This window comes from Rhinopithecus roxellana, chromosome 7 (assembly GCF_007565055.1).
Source record: "Rhinopithecus roxellana isolate Shanxi Qingling chromosome 7, ASM756505v1, whole genome shotgun sequence".
NCBI classification, from domain to species: domain Eukaryota; kingdom Metazoa; phylum Chordata; class Mammalia; order Primates; family Cercopithecidae; genus Rhinopithecus; species Rhinopithecus roxellana.
The window spans coordinates 75,637,638-75,657,515 of record NC_044555.1 but is presented as its reverse complement, the minus strand read 5'-3'; the positions used below and the strand labels follow the sequence as shown (position 1 = coordinate 75,657,515).

Genomic DNA, 19,878 nt, shown 5'->3' with positions numbered 1-19,878 from the left:
GCATTCCCCCCCCACCCCCCCACCACCCTTCGGATCTCCTGTCTTAAAAATGGGCCATTTTGTGGATCTCTCAAAGAAAGACAGTAAAACTGTTATGGTAGCAATTAGCCTATTTCTGTCTGTAGAAAAAGCCATGTGAAAGAAAGTTGAAGAAAAGTAGGGTAACAGGAACTCATTAGAAATACAGCTTAACGCGGTGCTAGAAACCCAGGCTATTTTAAGTCACACATGAAATAAATCCATTGGTCTCAAGATATTTCTCCAAGGCGATTTTCCTTCTGTTGGAATTTTAATCTTTCTTTTGGTTCATGGGAAAAGGTTAGGGAAAATGTACAGCAAGGCTTGCTTTAAAATGGATCCTGGTTTCCATAATACATTTCTTGCCTTCTCAAAGACTACCACTCACCTATATTGTTCTTTCAAAAATAAAATTCTAACTGCCTCCTCTAAGGCCATTTAGTGCAATAGAGTACTCTAATGGAAAACTGGCAGCATTTGGGGTCAGGCTGAGTCTGAAAAAGGGTCTCTGTTTAAAAGAGGAACAGAGGGCCTGCTGGGCAAATGCCTTCACATTATATGGGTCAGGTTAAATCAAGTTACATCAAATGGGGTATGATTCTGCCACAAATACCAGACGACTTTGATGCACAACATGTTTTCAAACGTAGACTGTTTGATATATACTACGTACTTCTCTCCTAAACCAAGATGTTTCTGTCCTTACCCACTAAGACAGGGAGGCAACTGGCAACACATACTTATTTGCTCATTTCCATAGACCAGCCGATTCTCTTAAAGTCCCACTAACAGGATTTCCATCAATTTCAACCATTGAGTGAATGTCAGGATTGGATCAAGCCGCAAACCCCAATCGAGAGTTGATGACATGGATTTGCTGAACCCCTTCTTAAACCAAATACAATTTAATAAATGGTTGATCCACTTGCTACAATAAAATAAATAACATGCTTACATCTCCTTTGAACCTACTGATTGGGTTAGAAGCCCCAATTCTAACAGCTACTAGCTCAATGAACTCTTGCTCACCAGTGCACTCCCAGCGCCTGGACAATGCCTAGCACATAGTAGACACAAAACAGATATTTGTCAAATGCACATATGAATGAATGAATGAGTAGGTCTACTAAATGTCAGTGTATCTGGTTCTGCCTGCCACATAAAACTGAACCTATCTCACATAGGAGGCATCAGAAAGGAAAGCCCACAAGGTATTTACTGCCAAGCAAAAATATAGGCATCAGCTAGAGTCAGAGCCAGAGGCCTGAGCTATACACCTTGCTATTCCCACAGTGGCGACTGCTACTCTCCTCAGAAAGGTTCTGCTAGGCCACTTTGGAACTCTATTACAGACTTACAGGAGGCTTCAAACTTTGTGGGTAGAGGTGCTAGGAATAGGCAAAAGCCTATGAATGGAAGAAGAACCAGCAAGAAAGCTCTTTGCAACTCTCTACTAGGTGAAACATCTACTCTCAGTTTGGACCAGAAATCATCAAACACCAAAATGCCTGCATGTAAGTTCACAGAGGGCAGAGGCAGTGTGCTGTCATCCCTGGACTCTGAGCTTCTAGGATGGTATCAGCACATGGTGGACACTTAAGAAATATTTCCTGTGTGAAAGGATAAACCAACTAACTCCTCACCCAAGGGATGAGCCAGTGCTACAAGAAAAGAGACCCACAGACCCCAGGAACACTTGGGAGTCTGTGTTGAAGAAGAAACCAAAACAATACAACTGAAAATGCATCTTCTTAAAAGAGCTAAAAGACAAAAAGGAAATTCACTAAATATCAATCATGTCTTCTTTGGTGATAAGAACGTAGGTAGCTTTTTAAATGTTTCCTTTTGCTTCTGATTTCCCTAATATTTGGAGTATTATTTTCACTTTGAAAAAATGTAATAAACTTCATTTTTAAATGTTTTAAAAATAAACTGTCTTTAAAACTGTCTTTAATGTAGGAGGTTTGTCATATATTCTACTAGAATGAGTCTCAGTGGCCACAGCTCTTGAAAATGAATGTCCATTTTAGGCCAGGCACAGTGGCTCATGCCTGTAATCCCAGCACTTTGGGAGGCTGAGGTCAGCGGATCACTTAAGGTCAGGAGTTCGAGACCAGCCTGGTCAACATGGTGAAACTCTGTCTCTACTAAAAATACAAAAATTAGCCATGCATGGTGGCATGTGCCTGTAGTCCCATCTACTCGGGAGTCTGAGGCAAGAGAATTGCTTGAATCTGGGAGGTGGATGCTGCAGTGAGCCGAGATGGCGCCACTGCACTGCACTCCAGCCTGGGAAACGTCGCAAGACTTAGTCAAAAAAAAAAAAAAAAAAAGGAGTGTACATTTTATGAGCACCTGCTAAGGTTACTCAACTTAACATTCCATTTCCTAGAAGCAATATGTTCATATGCCAGATGTAGAGATGGTAAATAATAAAGTGTGAGTAAGAGGAATTTCACAAACTATGTGATAGGCCAAGAAATTTTTCAAAATTGGAAATAATCACGTATTTGTTAGGCTATTGAGTGGCTTTAGAGCAATGGTTCTCAACTGGGAGCAATTCTGCCCCCACCCTCAGGGGACATTTGGCAATGTCTAAAGACATTTTTGGTTATCACAATAGGAAAGGGCAAGTGCTCCTGGCATCCAGTGGGTGGAGCCCTGGGATGCTGCTCAACACCCGAGAGTGCACAAGACAGCCCCACCACAGAGAATCACCCAGCCCCAAATGTCAGCGGTGCTGAGGAGGAGTACTCCCACGTGAACTGTGTTTTTAGGGAGGTAATAGTCTATCATCCTGTTCTTTAAAAATGCTTAGCCAGGCATGCTGGTGCAAGTCTGTAGTCCTAGCTTCTCTGGAGGCTGAAGCAGGAGGACTGCTTGAGCCCAGGAGGTGGAGGCTGCAGTGAGCTATGATCGCACCACTGCACTCCAGCCTGGGTGAAAGAGCGAGACCCTGTCTCAAAAAAAATTTTTTAAACGTGTCCATAAGATAGATATAATTAATGAGATAGGTTAAAATGGAAAATTGAAAGCAACCACAGAAGTAGTACAAAGATAAGATAAAAAAGTAAAGACTATACAGAAGAAAAAGCAGATTATTTTACAAGTTATTGTCTGTCCACTAAAGCATGGAGAAGTCCCTCTATGTGTGTATGTATATACATAAACATCCCCAACAGAAAGATGCAGATGACACCACTGTTCTCCATGACCTAGTCCAGTGACTAACAGCCCTCCCGGGCAGAAACCTCTTTCTCCCTTGTCTGACAGATCTGACACTTAACTTCTTGTTCAGTGCTAGATATAGACCCCTTTCTGCAACTAAGCATCTTCCACATACTGGAGAAAAATTATTATTAGGTTGGTGCAAAAGTAATTGCGGTTTTTGCCATTGAAAGTAATGGCAAAAACCGCAATTACTTTTGTACCAGCCTAATAAATCATCCACCCGACCAAAAAAATTGAGAGTTTCCTTAACTCTTCCCTGAAACTCTAACTTTCCACCCTTTAATCATCTCTGCGACTCCCCGCTGAGTCCTCTTTGAACCCTACTTAACTTCAGAACTCAAGACAAGAAGCACCTGAGCCCTGCTGAGTACAGACGAGTCCTCATATTTGCAGAGCAACCAGAAGTAAAGGCCCATTTGCCAGGAACTTGGGCAAGAGTCGCATATGGCCCTATGTGCTAGTATGTGATGGTGAAGCGTCACGTTGCCCAGGTGGTGCTAACGAAGTGCTCTCTAACAAAGATAACGCCATGCTTTGGCATTTCAAAACATAACAAAACATTTTCAGCTCCATGTGAGCAGTTGCTACAATTTTTAAACATGATATGTAAGAAAAATCCTTATTTACCTCACTTACCTTTCTTTTCTGATCCATACTATCTTGGATCTGTCTATAATCTTTGCTCCCAATTCCTCTAGGAAGTGAAATTGGCATGGGATAGTGTCTAGCTAAATGCTGTCATATTTCTATACTCATAAAATGGCACAAGATTCCTCAAATACAGGTCATGCACCTGTATTTCTCCACCAGAGTACAGGGACTCTTCTATTTCCACAGGCCAAAAATACAGCTTTTCTGATTCCTCAGAGCAAAACACTCCTTCCCTTTGCACAAATCATGTAAATAGCACCTTCTATATTATTATCGGTCTGACTGAAAGCATATAGGTAGTATTTACACCGTGTGGTGCCTCTTCAGACATTCCAAACATAGCTTCTAGAAGAGTACTTGGTTGGTAAGCTTAAATTTCTTCTCTAACCGGTTGATAACAATTACTGCTTTCCACTTGATTACAGTAATGGGTTTCAGCAAAATTAGTAAACTGCCTCTTAGCAGGTGTGCCTGGAGCTATACAATAGATAATAGATTCTGTGACATTTATTACCTTAGTTTTTAAATTTCAACCTTTGCTTAAAAGATCCTAGGGAATGAAAAACTTTTTAAAGGCTGCTGATTACAGTATTTTTAAACAAACCCAACCCTACTTAAACAACCTTAAAAAACCTCATTACTTATAAGGCAATATTTACACAAAGGCACCTACCTACCTGTTAAGCAACAGGACCTATAATAAGGAGAAGCATCGCTGAACACTTAAGCACAAACTTGCTACAGCGTCTAAAATACCAAATCAATTTTTGCTTTGGAGGAGGTAAAAATGTTTGAGTGTCAAGCTAAAATGGGAGAGGATAGCTTATCTAAACTTATTTTTATAAAGCCTTTGATGAAGATGCCTTAAAGATATTTTAAAGCTATGTAACATTGGGAAGAGGTTTAAGGGAGGTGCCTTGGAAACAGGAAACAAAGGACAGCGAGAGAAGTAAGCAGTTGCCTGGTGGAAATGTGTTCACAGTGGGCCATTCCAACATCAGACCAGGGAAAGTCCCATTGACAAGCTTCAAGAATACTCTGGAAGATATAGAGTAAAACTGTCATGTGTGCATGGGAGCCATGCCATGGGCCCTGGTCTATCATGAGATGCTGGAATGTTGTACAGATCACAGAGCAAGGATGCTGAGCGTGCCCGTGGATGTGCCATGCTGGTCCTTGCCCCTGCCACCTTGAGGCCTGGCAGGACTCTACCTCTCCAAGGCTCACAGCTCCTCCTTGCCTGGGGTCCCAGCAACTCACAACCAGACCTCTGGCCCTCAGTCCACAGCCCTCAGCCCCCTCTGTCTTAGGAATTCTCCTACCTCCTGCTTACCCTTCTGTTGGAGCCATCCCTAGGCTGAAGGGGCCCATGGGCTTGCTTCTCTGATCCACCTGTCTTTGGGACACCCTGACCACACCTTCTCTGATCCACCTGTCTTTGGGACACCCTGACCTGGGCATCATCCCATACTCCCCTCCCCCAACTCAACAGCCTGCCCCTCCGTGCAGCTGATTGTCATTCAAACACAAGAGGAAAATAATCTCATGCAATTGGTTCCAGCGGTGTCTGCACATTTACCCACAAGGGCCTCTAACTGCGGAATCAGACATCACATCATAAAGTGAAGCAAAAGACTTGTGTGGTGGCAAGGGTGTCTGGGGCAGAGAACTCACGATCTCAGCCGGATGGCTGGTTCACCTGAAAGTCTGAGACAGCTCAGCCTGGGCCACTCCAGGCTGTCGCCCCTCTTCCTTCTCAGCTTTAGCCAACAATTGCTGAAAGGCAGCAGCGGAGCAGGGCCAGGGGGCTGCTTGCAAACATGCAGTCACTTTCCAACCGAGAATGTCTACCCAAGACTTGGGTTTAAAGCCTTTTTCCTTACAGTGTGACGTGGGGACCAGCAATATTAGCATTAATGGGGAACTTGTGAGGGATGCAGTATCATGTCCCACCCAAGACCTGCTCAATCAGAATCTGCTTTTGAGCCAGACCCTTGGGTGACCCAGAGACAGGTGAAAGTTTGAGAGCCCCTGGCTTAATGCACATCACCTCAAAAATCTTGGATAATGTTAGGGGTACAAAGGATGACATTCGGCTCTTGGTGAAATGTGAGCTTCCCTCTCTTTACTCACTTATTGCGAGAATCAGTTCCCTCCTCTGGGCAAATCCAATGAGGCGCTCGGAGTCTCTGGAGACCACCACGGGGAAGCCATTGTAGTCGGTCTCCTTTATGAGGGTCTCCACGTCCTCGACAGTCATGCTGTCCTGCGTGAGCACCGACAGCGGTGGCTCTCCCCGCCGGGGCCGCATGACGTCGGTGGCCAGTGTGCGGTGAGTAAATTCGTCCTTCACGTCAAGGAAAGGGTACCCATTTAAGTGGATGTGGGCTTCGTAGATGCCTTCTTTCCCAAATGCATCAGCTACCCACTTGCTGGTCACAGCCGCCGCCATCAGAGGCACGATGTACTCCAGACCCCCCGTTAATTCAAACATGATGACCACCAATGATACCGTCATCCTGGTAACTCCACCTGCAACAGAGGGGAGGAGTAAAATTCCAAAGTGCAACCCGGGCAGCTCATGGAAGCATAATTTGGGGAAAATGACAGACAGGCTGTAAATTCCCCTCACACCTGTTTCGAGCAGACACTCCCACATGTTTCCTGCACTGGGCCTCTGGAACCCAGGCCAGGCCCTGTCAAATGTGGCTTTGCACTGGAGTTGAATCTCACTGGGGCCTCTGCTCCAATGAGGGATCCCGGGTTGTCTATTCACCCTGGCCCACACAAGCTTTTTGGTGAGTGGATCCCACATGGGCTCTGCAAGCTTCTGACTAAGCAAGCATGGTGCTCTTCAAGAACCCCATAAACAGAACATCACAGAAATTCTTAAGGACTATAGACAGGGGACAGACCCACCTTTGTGCCCCTGAATGATTAGGTGGAGAAGAACCTTCTGCTAAACCAAGTTTTTTATTTACAGACAGTCCCTGACTTATGATGGTTCAACTTACAATTTTTCAACTTTCCGTGGTACAAAAGCAACATGCATTCAGTAGAAACCATGCCTCAAGTACACAGGCAACCATCTGTTTCTCACTTTCAGTACAGTATTCAATAAATTACAAGAGATATTCAACTTTATTATAAAATAGGCTTTGTGTTAGATGATTGTGCCTAGCTGTAGGTAAATGTAAGTGTTCTGAACACGTTTAAGGTAGGCTAAGTCACAACGTTTGGTAGATTAGGTGTATTCAATGCATTTTCAACTTATAATATTTTCAGTTTATGATGTATTTATCAGGATGTAAACCCCATCATAAGTTGAGGGCATCTGTTTGTGTGTGTGTGTGTGTGTGTGTGCACGCGCATAGTGAGCAAGACATAAGCCTTGGTGCATTAAGCCATTGTGATTTAGGGGTTTACTTGTTATAGCCACACAACCCAGCCTATTCCCAGTAAAGAAAATGTTCAAGTCCATGTCTTCCTTCTTGGCAGTCCTCTAAGCCAGGTTGGTTCCCCGGTCCCCCTCCCTGCCCCACCCGTGGTCGTACCGAGGCAGGCCGCAGCTCCCACCATTGCGTAAAGCCCTGGCGTGACACAGTCTGCACCAGGTCTGCACCAGTTCCTGAAGATGATCCAGTCATGGTGATGGTAGGCCAGCTGCTCCACGCCAATTCCCACCATCCTGCCTGCTATCGCGCCCACAGCCATGCTGGGGATGAAGAGGCCCGACGGGATCTTGAGGAGACACAGAGAAAAGCAACATGAGGGGAAAAGACCGAATCCCCGCTTCACAACCCCCAGGAAACACATTCCCCCTCGAAGACAGGCTTGCATTTAGCTTCAGTCTTCAGAGGAGGTGCAACTCTGCAAAATAGGTCAGCTGGGGAAAGGTGGGACAAATGATTTGACCTGCTTAGTCAGTCATATCTACTGCAACTTAGAGAGAATGCAGTTTTATACTTTGATTCCCTCTCCTTCAAAAGCTGGCTGGGTTCACCTGCTGTGGATTAAAGAATAAGCCCCACTGCAAATAAAATTCAAAGTGAGCATCTGTCACTTGATACACCACTTTCTCTCTCCCCTTGCCATGTCATTCAGAATGGCTTTTAAAATTAAATGTCAAGCCACAGCATGAAAACGGAAAAGAAGGGCCTGTGACTGCTCCCAGGTAAAATAAAGAAGCTGAATCCATCATTGCAGCCACCCTGGATCTTCCAGAAAGCATTTCAATGGCTCCCTGCCCTCTCTAGTAGGTGGTGGCTGAATACCTGTCAGAGAGAGACGAGGGAGGCAGTTCCCTCTTCCTAATGAAGTGCATTTTCCAATAAGTATTCTGAATATTTTCAAGCCAGGATAGGGGCAGCAAAGAAATAGAATGTAAACTAAAACATCTTGGTACCAGTGTGTTCTCTACCCTACTGGATGAAGATACATTTTAGTTTATCTAATGACCACACATGTGCTATAGAACATGCCTGACTCCCTGTGGTCACTGAAATGACACATGACCGCTGACCCTAGGCAGCAGCTGCAATGATGCCAGCCCCAGGTGGTCACCCATCTGAGAATAGAAGCAGAACTTTAACTTCATTCAAGTGAAGTTTGGATCCCTGGGTGTGATTTCTAGAGTTAGAACAGTCCTTAGGAAATTGTTCCTTCTGAACTTCCCCTTATTCTACATCATTTATATCCCTGTAACATCAAAGGAGACTTTTCTCCGCAAGCATCATAAAATGTCACCAGCATCTTCCTGAGACATGTAAACAAATCCCTTTGCTAGGAGATGACAGATCAGAGACAGCCAGCTGTTTCATAAGGTCCACCTATCCTTGTTCTTAAGGCCCAAATTCAGGTTTGTATTTGACCACTACAACACACTGAAGTAAACAATTTCTTAGACTTTATTTATTTATTTATTTATTTATTTATTTATTTATGTATTTGAGATGGAATATCGCTCTGTCGCCCAGGCCCGTGTGTAGTGGCATGATCTCGGCTCACTGCAGCCTCTGCTTCCTGCATTCAAGTGATTCTTGTGCCTCAGCCTCCTGAGTAGCTGGGACCACAGGCGTGTGTCACCATGCCCAGATAATTTTTGTATTTTTAGAAGAAACGGGGTTTCACTATGTTAGCCAGGCTGGTCTTAAACTCCTGACCTCACGTGATCCACCCACCTTGGCCTCCCAAAGTGCTGGGATTACAGGCATGAGCCACCATGCCAGACCATTAGATTAAAAAAAAAAAAAAAAAGACAATTCAGGCTAGGTGTGATGGCTCACACCTGTAATTCTAACACTTTGGGAGGCCAAGGCAGGCGGATCGCTTGAGCCCAGGAGTTCCAGACCAGCCTGGCCAACATGGCGAGACGCCATCTCTACAAAATATACAAAAATTAGCTGGGTGTGGTGGCGCGTGTCTGTAGTCCCCATGGGCTGAAGCAGGAGGATCACTCGAGCCCAGAAGGTCGAGGCTGCAGAGACCCATGATTGTGCCACTGCACTCCAGCCTGGGCAACAGCATGAGACCCTGTCTCCAAAAAAACAAAAGACAATTCAGGCAGGGCACAATGGCGCATGTGTATAATCCTAGCACTCTGGGAGGCCAAAGCAGGAGGATCACTGGAGCTCAGGGGTTTGAGACCAGCCTGGGAAACACAGGGAGACTGGGTCTCTATTTTATATTTTTAATAAAAGCAAATGAAATTAAAAAGACAATTCATAGAAATACCACACAGAAAGCAATAGTAATGGAACACAAAAGGGGGCTCTGGGGGGCGGAAAATGTTCTGCTTCTGATCCTGGGTGCTGGTTACACAAGTGTGTGTGTGTTTTATGAAACTCCATCAAGCTGTACACTTCTCTATATGGATGATATACTCTAATAAAAGTTTCTTTAAGCAATGATAGCATTATTCATAATAGTCAAAAGGTGGAAACAACACAAATGTCCATCAAAGGATGAGTGGATAAACAAAATGTGGGATCTCCATAGAATGGAATATTATTCAGCCATAAAAATGAAGTAGTGGCACATGCTACAATGTGAATGAACCTAGAAAACATGGCGCTAAATGAAAAGAGCCAGTCACCAAAGGCCACAGATTATATGATGTCATTTATATGAAGTGTCCAAAATAGGCAAATCTAGAGACAGAACAGATTAGTGGTTGCCAGGGGCTAGGGGAGGGAAAAATGGGGAGTGACTGCTAATGGACATGAAATTTCCACTTGGGAGACGAAAATGTTCTAAAGCTAAATACAGGTGTTGACTGCAACAAGGGAAAAGCGAAGGGAAGGGAAAAGGGAAAAGGGAAGGGAAGGGAAAGGGAAAAGGGAAGGGAAGGCAGGAAGAAGGGAGGCAGGAAAAGAGGGAGGAAGGGAGGGAGGGAGGGAGGAGGAAAAGAGGGAGGAAGGGAGGGAGGGAGGGAGGAGGAAAAGAAAGCATGTGCTGTCATCCACAGCTCTGCCCTTCAAAGACAATGTGTGCAAAGAGCCCCTGTCATGCCCAGCCCTACCCAGATGGGGGACACACTCACTCTGTGCTCCTGTCATACCAGTGTGGTGCTCACCATAGTGTCAGAACTCCGGGTCTGCATCTCTTTCTCCCAGAGCTGTGTGCTCTGCAAGGGCAGCTTTGTTTGAGTTCTGTATCCCTCAGACTTAGCACGACACCTAAGATACAGCTGATACTCAATGCATGTTTACTGAGCCAAACTGAGCCAGACCTGGGCTTTTTCCACCACCTGGCATCACTTGGCCAGTGGCAGGAAACCTGTGGTCACCACCACCTGTTCTGGGAATGTGTGAAGTGGGTTTGATGCCTAGCTCTGTCTCCCATAAACTGTGGGTCTGATCAAGCCTCTTAAGATCTCAGAGCCTTAGTTTCCTCAGTTGTAAAATGGGATTAAAATCTCTATTTCATAAGCTTGTTTATTAAAAGTTGTTTCCTATTAATTAAAGGAATGTCAAGTGCCTGGCACATGAGAACATTCAAGAAAGGCCAGTTCCCCTTTTTTCCCACCACAATTTTATTTTAGAGAGTAGGGTGCTGTCCCCAGAAGGACATGGGTCCCCACCCCATCTTCCTTCCCTTTCACTTACCTTCATGCCAAAGGTAAATATGGTAACGACGATTTTGAAGATCAGTGCCAGGGCCAGCTGCCACATGGCCGTGTAAACACCAACACCAGCAGGCCGGTCTGGAATGTCATCCACAGGCCGAGTCATGTTGGGGTCGTTGATGTAGTCACAGAGCTGGGAAGACTCAAGGGCTCCACAGTCATTGAACAGCTCAGAAATGAGCTCGCTGGTGCTCTGGCGTGTGTAGGGATTGGGGTAGGCAATGATGGCAGTGATGGCGGTCACCACAATGACCTCCAGCACCGGGTACTTCCCCAGCCTGGTGGTCTTGCGCCTCCTGCACCAGGCGATGTTGCAGCGGATGAAGAGGGTTCCCCACAAGCCCCCAAAGACCCCAAGAAGGATGAAGGGGAAGAGTTCAGCCATGTACCAGGGCGTGTGATATTCCACATAAAAGAGAACAAGACGGCTATTCCCAAAGGGATTGATGGATCGCAGTGTAAAGGCTGCCACCAGGGCTGCGAAAAATGACCTCCACAAGGTCTTCAGGGGAAAGTAGTAACTGACCTGAGATGAAAAAGTAGAAAATTAGAGACTGGCTGGAGAAAGAGCTGCTCAGAGCCAGGCCCTCTGATTGGCATGAAAGTCACACTCTAAGTCCAAGAGTGAACACACTCATTCCATCACCCTGGACTTAATATGACCAAAACGCATCAGCAAAGATCCCCAGAGGAATCTAACTATGTCTAGAAGTGGAATGGACACTAATCAAGGTGGGTTTGAGCTATATTTTTAAGAGAAAAGTATTTAATCATAATTCTGTTCATGGCACAGAGACTCCCCTAGAAGCAAATAAACCTCTGGAATGGATTCTACAGACAACAGAGTAGATCAGGGTTTGGAAAACTCTGGGCTGCAAGTCACATGCAGCCCAGTGAATGCATTTATATGGCACATGAGTTAAGAATGTTTTTCACATTTTTAATTGATTGAAAAAGGGGAAAAAAACTTTTGATTTGAAATATTCAAAAGAAGAACAATATTTTGTGACATGTGAAAACCATAAAATTCAAATTTCAGTGTCCATAAAGAAATATCTATGGAAATACGGACATGCCCATTTGTGGACGTATTGTTCACAGCTGCTTTCACGCTATGACAGCAGAGCTGAACAGCTACAACAGAAACTGTATGGCCCACAAAACCAAAAACATTTACTACCTGGCCTTTTACAGAAATGTTTGCCAACCCCTGGAATAACCCATTTGGGTTACCAAAATCAAAAATGCTTAATTAAGTTGGTTACGAGACAGAGAATATTATTAAGTCTTAAAAAAAAAAATCACGTTGGCAATTTTTAAAACAATACTTGCAAACAGGAATTTAATGGCGGTGGCTGGGTATGGTGGGTCACGCCTGTAATCCCAATACTTTGGGAGGCTGAGGCAGGTGGATCACCTGAGGTCAGGAATTCAAGACCAGCCTGACCAATATGGCGAAACCCCGTCTCTACTAAAAACACGAAAATTAGCCAGGCGTGGTGGCGTGCACCTGTAGTCCAAGTTACTCAGGAGGCTGGGACAGGAGAATTGCTTAAACCCGGGAAGTGGAGGTTATAGTGAGCCGATATCGTACCATTGCACTCTAGCCTGGACGACAGAGCAAGACTCAGTCTCAAAAAAAGAGAAAATAAACACAAACAAAAAAAACAAACAGTGGAAATTGTGGCTCCTTAATTAACTGCAGGAATCTTATCCAATATTTCTTTGATTCTAACCCTCAAAGGGCCTTGCTGCTCAAAATCATGAATTCTCTCAGCTGCCCACTTCTTACCTCTTCTAGACTGAAAAGCACGCCTCCAATTGGTGCACCAAAGGCAACAGAGACTCCAGCAGCCGCTGCAGCTGAAAGCACCTACAAAACAAATAGTTCTACATAAGCTTCAAGGCCTTCCATGAAAACAAACGTGCAAACCTGCAGGTCAGACAGCAGGAGGGGGCTTTGAGAAGAAAGTTTCGCTGCAGATGAAAGCTGAGCGGCTCACCTCCCGCCTCTTGCCCTCATTCTTGCTGTACTTGGAGAAAAGGCTGCTGAAGAAGTTGCCACAGCAACAAGCCACGTGCACTAGCGGCCCTTCCTTCCCAAGGCTCAGACCAGAGGACACTACCAGCACCAGCGTGACTGTCTTGATTAGCAGGGTCCACTTCCCCAAGTAGCCCCTGATGATAAAGCCGCTTAAAATGGTCTTTATCTGAAACAGAGGATGGAGAACAAGAGGGAATGAACTGCTTCAATCCATGGCTAGGAAAAGAGCTGTACTTCCTCTGAGAGACATGTTCAAAGTTTAGATTCACTCAATAGCATGGAACAGAGGCTATTTTCATTTTTGATTTAACTATAATTTTATATTAACTGAAATATTAGAAACTCAATGCATGGTAAATCTTAAGGATTCCTAGAGTACCAAAAGATCCTAAAGAGGACTGAATAAGTCATTAACAAGGTCTCACTTGATTTATGGCATTTTATCCTGTTCACATTACCTTCTGTTATGTTGAGAAGAGACATATACCTATTGATATTAACTGTTAACTTCTGATTCTGAAAAATGTCCTAGATTAAGAGATGCAGAGCTGGCTGACTATGTGACAAGGCAAGGAGAGTGCAGTAGTTAAGAATATGCTACCCCAGGCCAGGCACAGTGGCTCACACCTACAATCCCAGCACTTTGGGAGGCCGAGGTGGGAGGATCTCTTGAGCCCAGGAGTTCAAGACCAGCCTGGGCAACATAGAGAGACCCCATCTCTGCAAAAAATAAATAAAATTAGCTTGGCATGATGGCATGCACCTGTAGTCCTAGCTACTTGGGAGGCTGAGGTAGGAGAATCACTTGAGCCTGGAAGGTCAAGGCTGCAGAGAGCTGTGATCGTGCCACTACACTCTAGCCTGGGTGACAGAGCAAGTTCCTGTCTCAAAAAAAAAAAAAAAAAAAAAGGAATATGCTACCCCTAAATATGCCACTCTGGCAAACTGACTATTTTGGGTTAAAGGCACTTGAAAAACAGCAGGAGCCAGAAGATCACCTGACCATTCTGTTTCTTTTTCTTTTTTTGAGACAGAGTCTTGCACTGTCGCCCAGGCTGGAGTGCAGTGGTGTGATCTCAGCTTACTGCAAGCTCCGCCTCCTGGGTTCACGCCATTCTCCTGTCTCAGTCTCCTAAGTAGCTGGGACTACAGGCGCCCACGATCACACCCAGCTAATTTTTTGTACTTTTAGTAGAGACGGGGTTTCACCGTGTTAGTCAGGATGGTCTTGATCTCCTGACCTCGTGATCCACCTGCCTCGGCCTCCCAAAGTGCTGGGATTACAGGCGTGAGCCATCGTGCCTGGCCCATTCTGTTTCTTAAACGCAGGAGATGAAATTCCCACGTGAAAGATGCCCTCCCTATACTAGAAGGAAGCATCATTCTTATCATCAAAGACAGGAAATTGAGGCTGAGGGAAATCTGCATGAACCAACCTTGTTAGACTAACCCTCATCCTCCTGGCCACTTCAACCAGCTAACTCCCCTAGCCCAGGCTCCTCTGCCTTATCACACTGTCATAGATTACTACTCATCCAATTCAGCACATGAGTATTCAACCCTAACTTCATATTTGGTTCTTCACTCCTTATGAAGGTTCCTATGTCATGTAAAATTCATTAAACAAACGTGTATGCTTTTATCCTGTTGATCTGTCTTACATGTCAATTTAATTCACAGGCCCAGCCACAAACCCATAAAAAGGTGTTTGCCCCTACAAGGGCAAAATGACAGTTGAACTTTAGGTCAGGGGTTGACAAACTATAGCCTGTGGTCCAAATCTGGCCCACTATCTATTTTTGTATGAGCTAAGTATAGCTTTAACATTTTTAAAAGTAGTATGTTAAAAAAAAAAAAAAAAAAAAAAAAAAAAAAAAAAAAAAAAAAAAAAAAAGACTACTAGCCTTCTGGTGAGAATAGTTGCTCCATCTTGCCCCTTGGCCTCCAAGGCCTAATATATTGACTCTCTTTCTTTAATAGGAAAAGTTTGCCAACCCCTGCTGGAGGTGATGAATTAATGAATTTTTACTGTCCAATTCTTTCAACTTTTCTGTGTGTTTGAAAACATTCTTAATACAATGGTAGAAAAAGAAGAAGACGCTCAACATTCCAATAACACGTTTGGGGGATGTAAAGATGTTTGAATCCATCATGACCCCTTCTCTTCTATCAAACCCTACCCTCTTTTATTGTAAAGGACTTCGACTATAGGGAGTGTTATCTTGCTCCATTTCCAGACCTGCTGCATTTTGTAAATACCAAATAATGGCTTTCTTCCTAAAGGTTCACTTGAGTATTTCTTTGCCTAATGCTTTTAGAATTCAATTGGGTGCCTATCTCAGTGATTAACTTCATACACCAAGGGCCTCTCCCCGGCCAAAATGGTATTCTCTTAGATATAGAAGCATCATCAATGATCAAACAATTTTTCTACCTCCAACCACTCCCCCAAATGGCTGAAATGGAGTGAATGTTTACTGCTGAGTTAGCAACTTACAAACCTGTAATCACGGATTAATTAGACACCAAGTGAATCAGTCAATGAAATCTGCGGTCAATTTCTGGTTTTCCCATTATGTAATACATAATGGGACAAGGTTATCTCTTGTCACTGTTATTTATGTAACTTCAAAACACCTCCTTGTGGGCATTGCTCTGCCAAGTAATCAATTTCTCAAATAGCTACTACAGTCATTCTCAACCTTGGCACTCATCAGAGTCACCTGGGGAATTAGAAAACACTGCAGACTGGCTCTCACCCCAGAGATTTGATATAATTGGTCTGAGGTGCATCCAGGGTTATGAGGATTTTTACAGCCTCCGTAGGTGACTAAAATGCAGCCCAGGTGGAGAGCACGGCTTGATTCCTGAAAAGAGCGGCACAGACATTCCTCATTTCTCAATACAGTATTTAAGGGACAGCCCTGAAACACTCTTTGTTCTTTCACCAAGTCCTTCTACTGAGCATCATGTCACCTTGGGCGATTTGGGGCGGGTCATGAAGTGAGCTCATCCAAGAGTGTGTATGTGCCCCGAAGGACTCAGCGAGCTCCTTCCTACAGAACATGTGCGAGGTCTCCTAGCTATACAGTCAGATGGTATTTCCTGAACTAGCCTTGAACTCGTGGCAGACAAACTAGTGGTGGTTACACCCGTCCTTAACTAGTGGTAGTTAGCTTAATTGAGCCCGTGCTCTGGGATCTCAGATCCCTTTATTTAAGGGATGTTTTATTACGCCTGCCACAATCCTGCCCTTTTGTGTTGCCTCAAATAAAATTATCTATAATTTTTTGTCAGTTAGTTAATATGGATTTGGACCCCAGGGTATAGTTTAAAAGCGTAATACCATTTAGAAAATTACAAGCATCTAAATTACCTGAGCCTTTGCCAGCCATGACATGTGGTGAATTGAACAATGTAATAGGTATTTTGTAATTCTCTAAAATGATTTTATAAAATTCTCATGATCAAATTAGGGACTAAAGAAGATAAATGCATTCCCAGTTGATGGCAAAATCCAATCACTTGCTTTAAATTGAATTCATACAGACCGAAGAGAGCAGGGCTTTAATGAGATGTACTGCAGCAGATTTGTGACTTGGTAGTGTTAACCCGAAAACCAGAATCCTTTCCGATAAATAAATATTTGTAAGAGTGTTTATGTTTTATGTCTTTTAATAAACTGAAACATCAACACAGAGTAAGTTCTGAGAGGGTATGAGTTCTCATATAGTTGACATGACAGTGGTTCTACTGACAAAAGGAAGTAAGAGGACACGCTTACCCAGTTCTCTCTCAAGTCCCACGTGCAACAAAAGCTGAGGATTCACTTTTTTTTTTTGTTTTTGAGGCAGGGTCTGGCTCTATCACCCAGGCTGGAGTACAGTGGCACAATCACAGCTCACTGTAGTCTCAATTTCCTGGGCTCAAGTAATCATCTCAACTCAGTCCCCAGAGTAGCTGGGACTACAGGTGTGCACCACCAAACCGGTTTTTTTTTTTTTTTTTTTTTTTTTTTTTTTTTTGAGACAGACTCTTGCTCTGTCACCCAGACTGGAGTGCAGTGGTGTGATCTCAGCTCACTGCAACCTCCACCTCCCAGGTTCAAGCGATTCTCATGCCTCAACCTCCCGAGTAGCTGGGATTACAGGCACGTGCCACCACGCCGGCTAATTTTTGTACTTTTAGTAGAGAAGGGGTTTTGCCATGTTGCCCAGGCTGGTCTCAAACTTCTGGCCTCAAGTGATCCTCCCACCTCAGCCTCCCAAAGTGCTGGGATTACAGGTGTGAGCCACCGCACCCCGCCGCTTATTTTTACTTTTGTAGAGATGAGGTCTCACTACATTGCCCAGGCTGGTCTTGAACTCCTAGGCTCAAGCAATCTTCCCACCTTGGCCTCTCAAAGTGCTGGAATTACAGGCAAGTATTCACATTTAAATGTGCTTTATAGAACTTCTATGGAGAGCATTTATTACATAGGAAAATAAAAGCCCTTCTGTAAATTTGCTCTTTTTTTTTTTTTTTTTTTTGAGACGGAGTCTTGCTCTGCTGCCCGGGCTGGAGTGCAGTGGCTGGATCTCAGCTCACTGCAAGCTCCGCCTCCCGGGTTCACGCCATTCTCCTGCCTCAGCCTCCCGAGTAGCTGGGACTACAGGCGCCCGCCACCTCGCCCGGCTAGTTTTTTGTATTTTTAGTAGAGACGGGGTTTCACCGGGTTAGCCAGGATGGTCTTGATCTCCTGACCTCGTGATCCGCCCGTCTCGGCCTCCCAAAGTGCTGGGATTACAGGCTTGAGCCACCGCGCCCGGCCTCCTTTTTTTCTTTTTTAGAAACAAGGTATTGTTCTGTTGTCCGGGCTGGAGTGCAGTGGTGCAATCATAGTTTACTGCAGCCTCGAACTCCTGGCCCCAAGCAATCCTCCCACCTCAGCCTCCCAAGTAGCTGGGATTACAGGCATGAGCCCCCACACCTGGCCTAAATTTGCATTTTAAAAAATGTTTCCAAAAGAATTTTTCACTCTAAGTAATCAAAATGTTTTGGAAGCAAATGCTATGCTAGAGAGGATAAGCAATTTTTTAAATGTACATAAGTGCATCACATTCAAAGTTCATTCTTACACAGCGTGCCATATAGCAGCTTATAGCAGATCACCTCAGACAATGATAAACATATTTTCCAAATAGCTCAGTCAATTATCTTTGCTAGAATGAATGAAGAACAGCTTCATGTCTCAACTGAAGTCAGTTTCCATATTTAGTTGGGTGTTGACTGGCAGGAGATTCTTTTTACCCATGAATTATTTATTTACATTTACTTTTTACTCTGCCCCTCTCCTCGAGAACTGGGAAAAATACTCCATCCTTAGGTTAAGAATTTCCAGCTCTACTACAGTAACAGGGAAGACTTTGCTACTGCTGAGTCATACCTCCATTTGGTTCCTGAAAGTTCTTTAAAAGATTTTTATGAACTATTTAGGAAATAGAGAAATGAATCCATCACACACTTATATAGAGTTAAAAGAATATTAATAAAACGAGTACCCATGTGCCCACTACCAAGTTTAAGAAACAAGAGTGGCTACCTCGTGTTTGCCTCCCCAGTGGAACCTTCCTCCTTCCCCTCACCACTTCCTACCATTTCTCCCCTTTCTCTCTAGTTTTAGAACGTACGTTTTTTCATTTTAGCTGTTTATAGACATTCTATCAATCCTACTTTATCCTTGTAAAACTTGCTTTTTCACTTAACATCACATTTTTTAATTTCATCCGTGTCTATGTATCGCTGGTACTATTGTCATGTAAGAAACAAATGCTGGGCTAGGTACAGTGGCTCACGCCTGTAATCCCAGCACTTTGGGAGGCCAAGGAAGGCAGATCACTTAAGCCCAGGAGTTTGAGACCAGTCTGGGCAACATGGCGAAACCCCACCTTTATAAAAAGTACAAAAATTAGCCAGGTATGATGATGCACACCTATAGTCTCAGCTACTCGGAAGGCTGAGGCAGGAGGGCTGCCTGAACCTGGGAGTTCAAAGCTGCAGTGAGCTGTGATCACACCACTGCACTCCAGCCTGGGCAACAGAGTGAGACCTTGTCAAAAAAAAAAAAAGAAAGAAAGAAAGAAAGAAAGAAAAAAAAATCCTCAACTCAGTATTTTACTCCTTCTGAGTTCAGCTATCACCAATAAAATGCCCAATTTAGACGATGACAAAGTCCAGCCAGCCCTTCAAAGATAGAACTCATGTTCGAACTCCCTGTCTATAAGGACACCAGCTGAGCCACACATCTACAGTTCTTGGAAGGGAGAGATGGGACTACCCAGCATGCCTCTTACTGCTTCTATTTTCCACCAATTCTCCATTGGCCATCTCCTTATTTGCAAAATGCTTGAGTCAACAATGGCTACTGTTGAGCAAGAGATGCTTTAGACATCAAATAAAATACAGTCAACTCTATTATGACACTTGGTTGGAAAATGCAAATTTGCCTCAAGCACTGTGGCTCACGACTGTAATCCTAGCACTTTGGGAGGCCAAGGCAGGAGGATTGCTTGAGCCCAGGATTTCAAGACCAGCCTGGGCAACATGGCAAAGCCCTACAAAAAATACAAAAATTAGTTGGGCATGGGGGCACACACCTGCAGTCCCAGCTCCACAGGAGGCTGAGGCGGGAGGATCACTTAGGCCCAGGAATTTGAGATCAACCTGGGCAATAGAGTGAGACCTCGCCTCTATATAAGAAAATAATAAAACAATAAAGAAGGCCAGGAGTGGCGGCTCATGCCTGTAATCCCAACACTTTAGGAGGCCG

At 44.3% G+C, this 19,878-nt stretch overlaps 1 protein-coding gene across 2 annotated transcripts in view; it reads right to left on the bottom strand.

Annotated features, from left to right (window-relative positions):
* Positions 1-19,878, bottom strand: part of CLCN4 (chloride voltage-gated channel 4) — an 80,559-nt gene that overhangs the window by 17,690 nt on the left and 42,991 nt on the right. For both annotated transcript variants that reach the window (XM_010352866.2, XM_030934159.1), the window contains exons 7-11: positions 13,030-13,236; positions 12,819-12,899; positions 11,007-11,552; positions 7,455-7,641; positions 6,034-6,432 (exon numbers count right to left, since the gene is read on the bottom strand). In XM_010352866.2, coding sequence (XP_010351168.1) covers positions 6,034-6,432; positions 7,455-7,641; positions 11,007-11,552; positions 12,819-12,899; positions 13,030-13,236 — 1,420 coding nt within the window. The remainder of the gene's footprint in view (positions 1-6,033; positions 6,433-7,454; positions 7,642-11,006; positions 11,553-12,818; positions 12,900-13,029; positions 13,237-19,878) is intronic.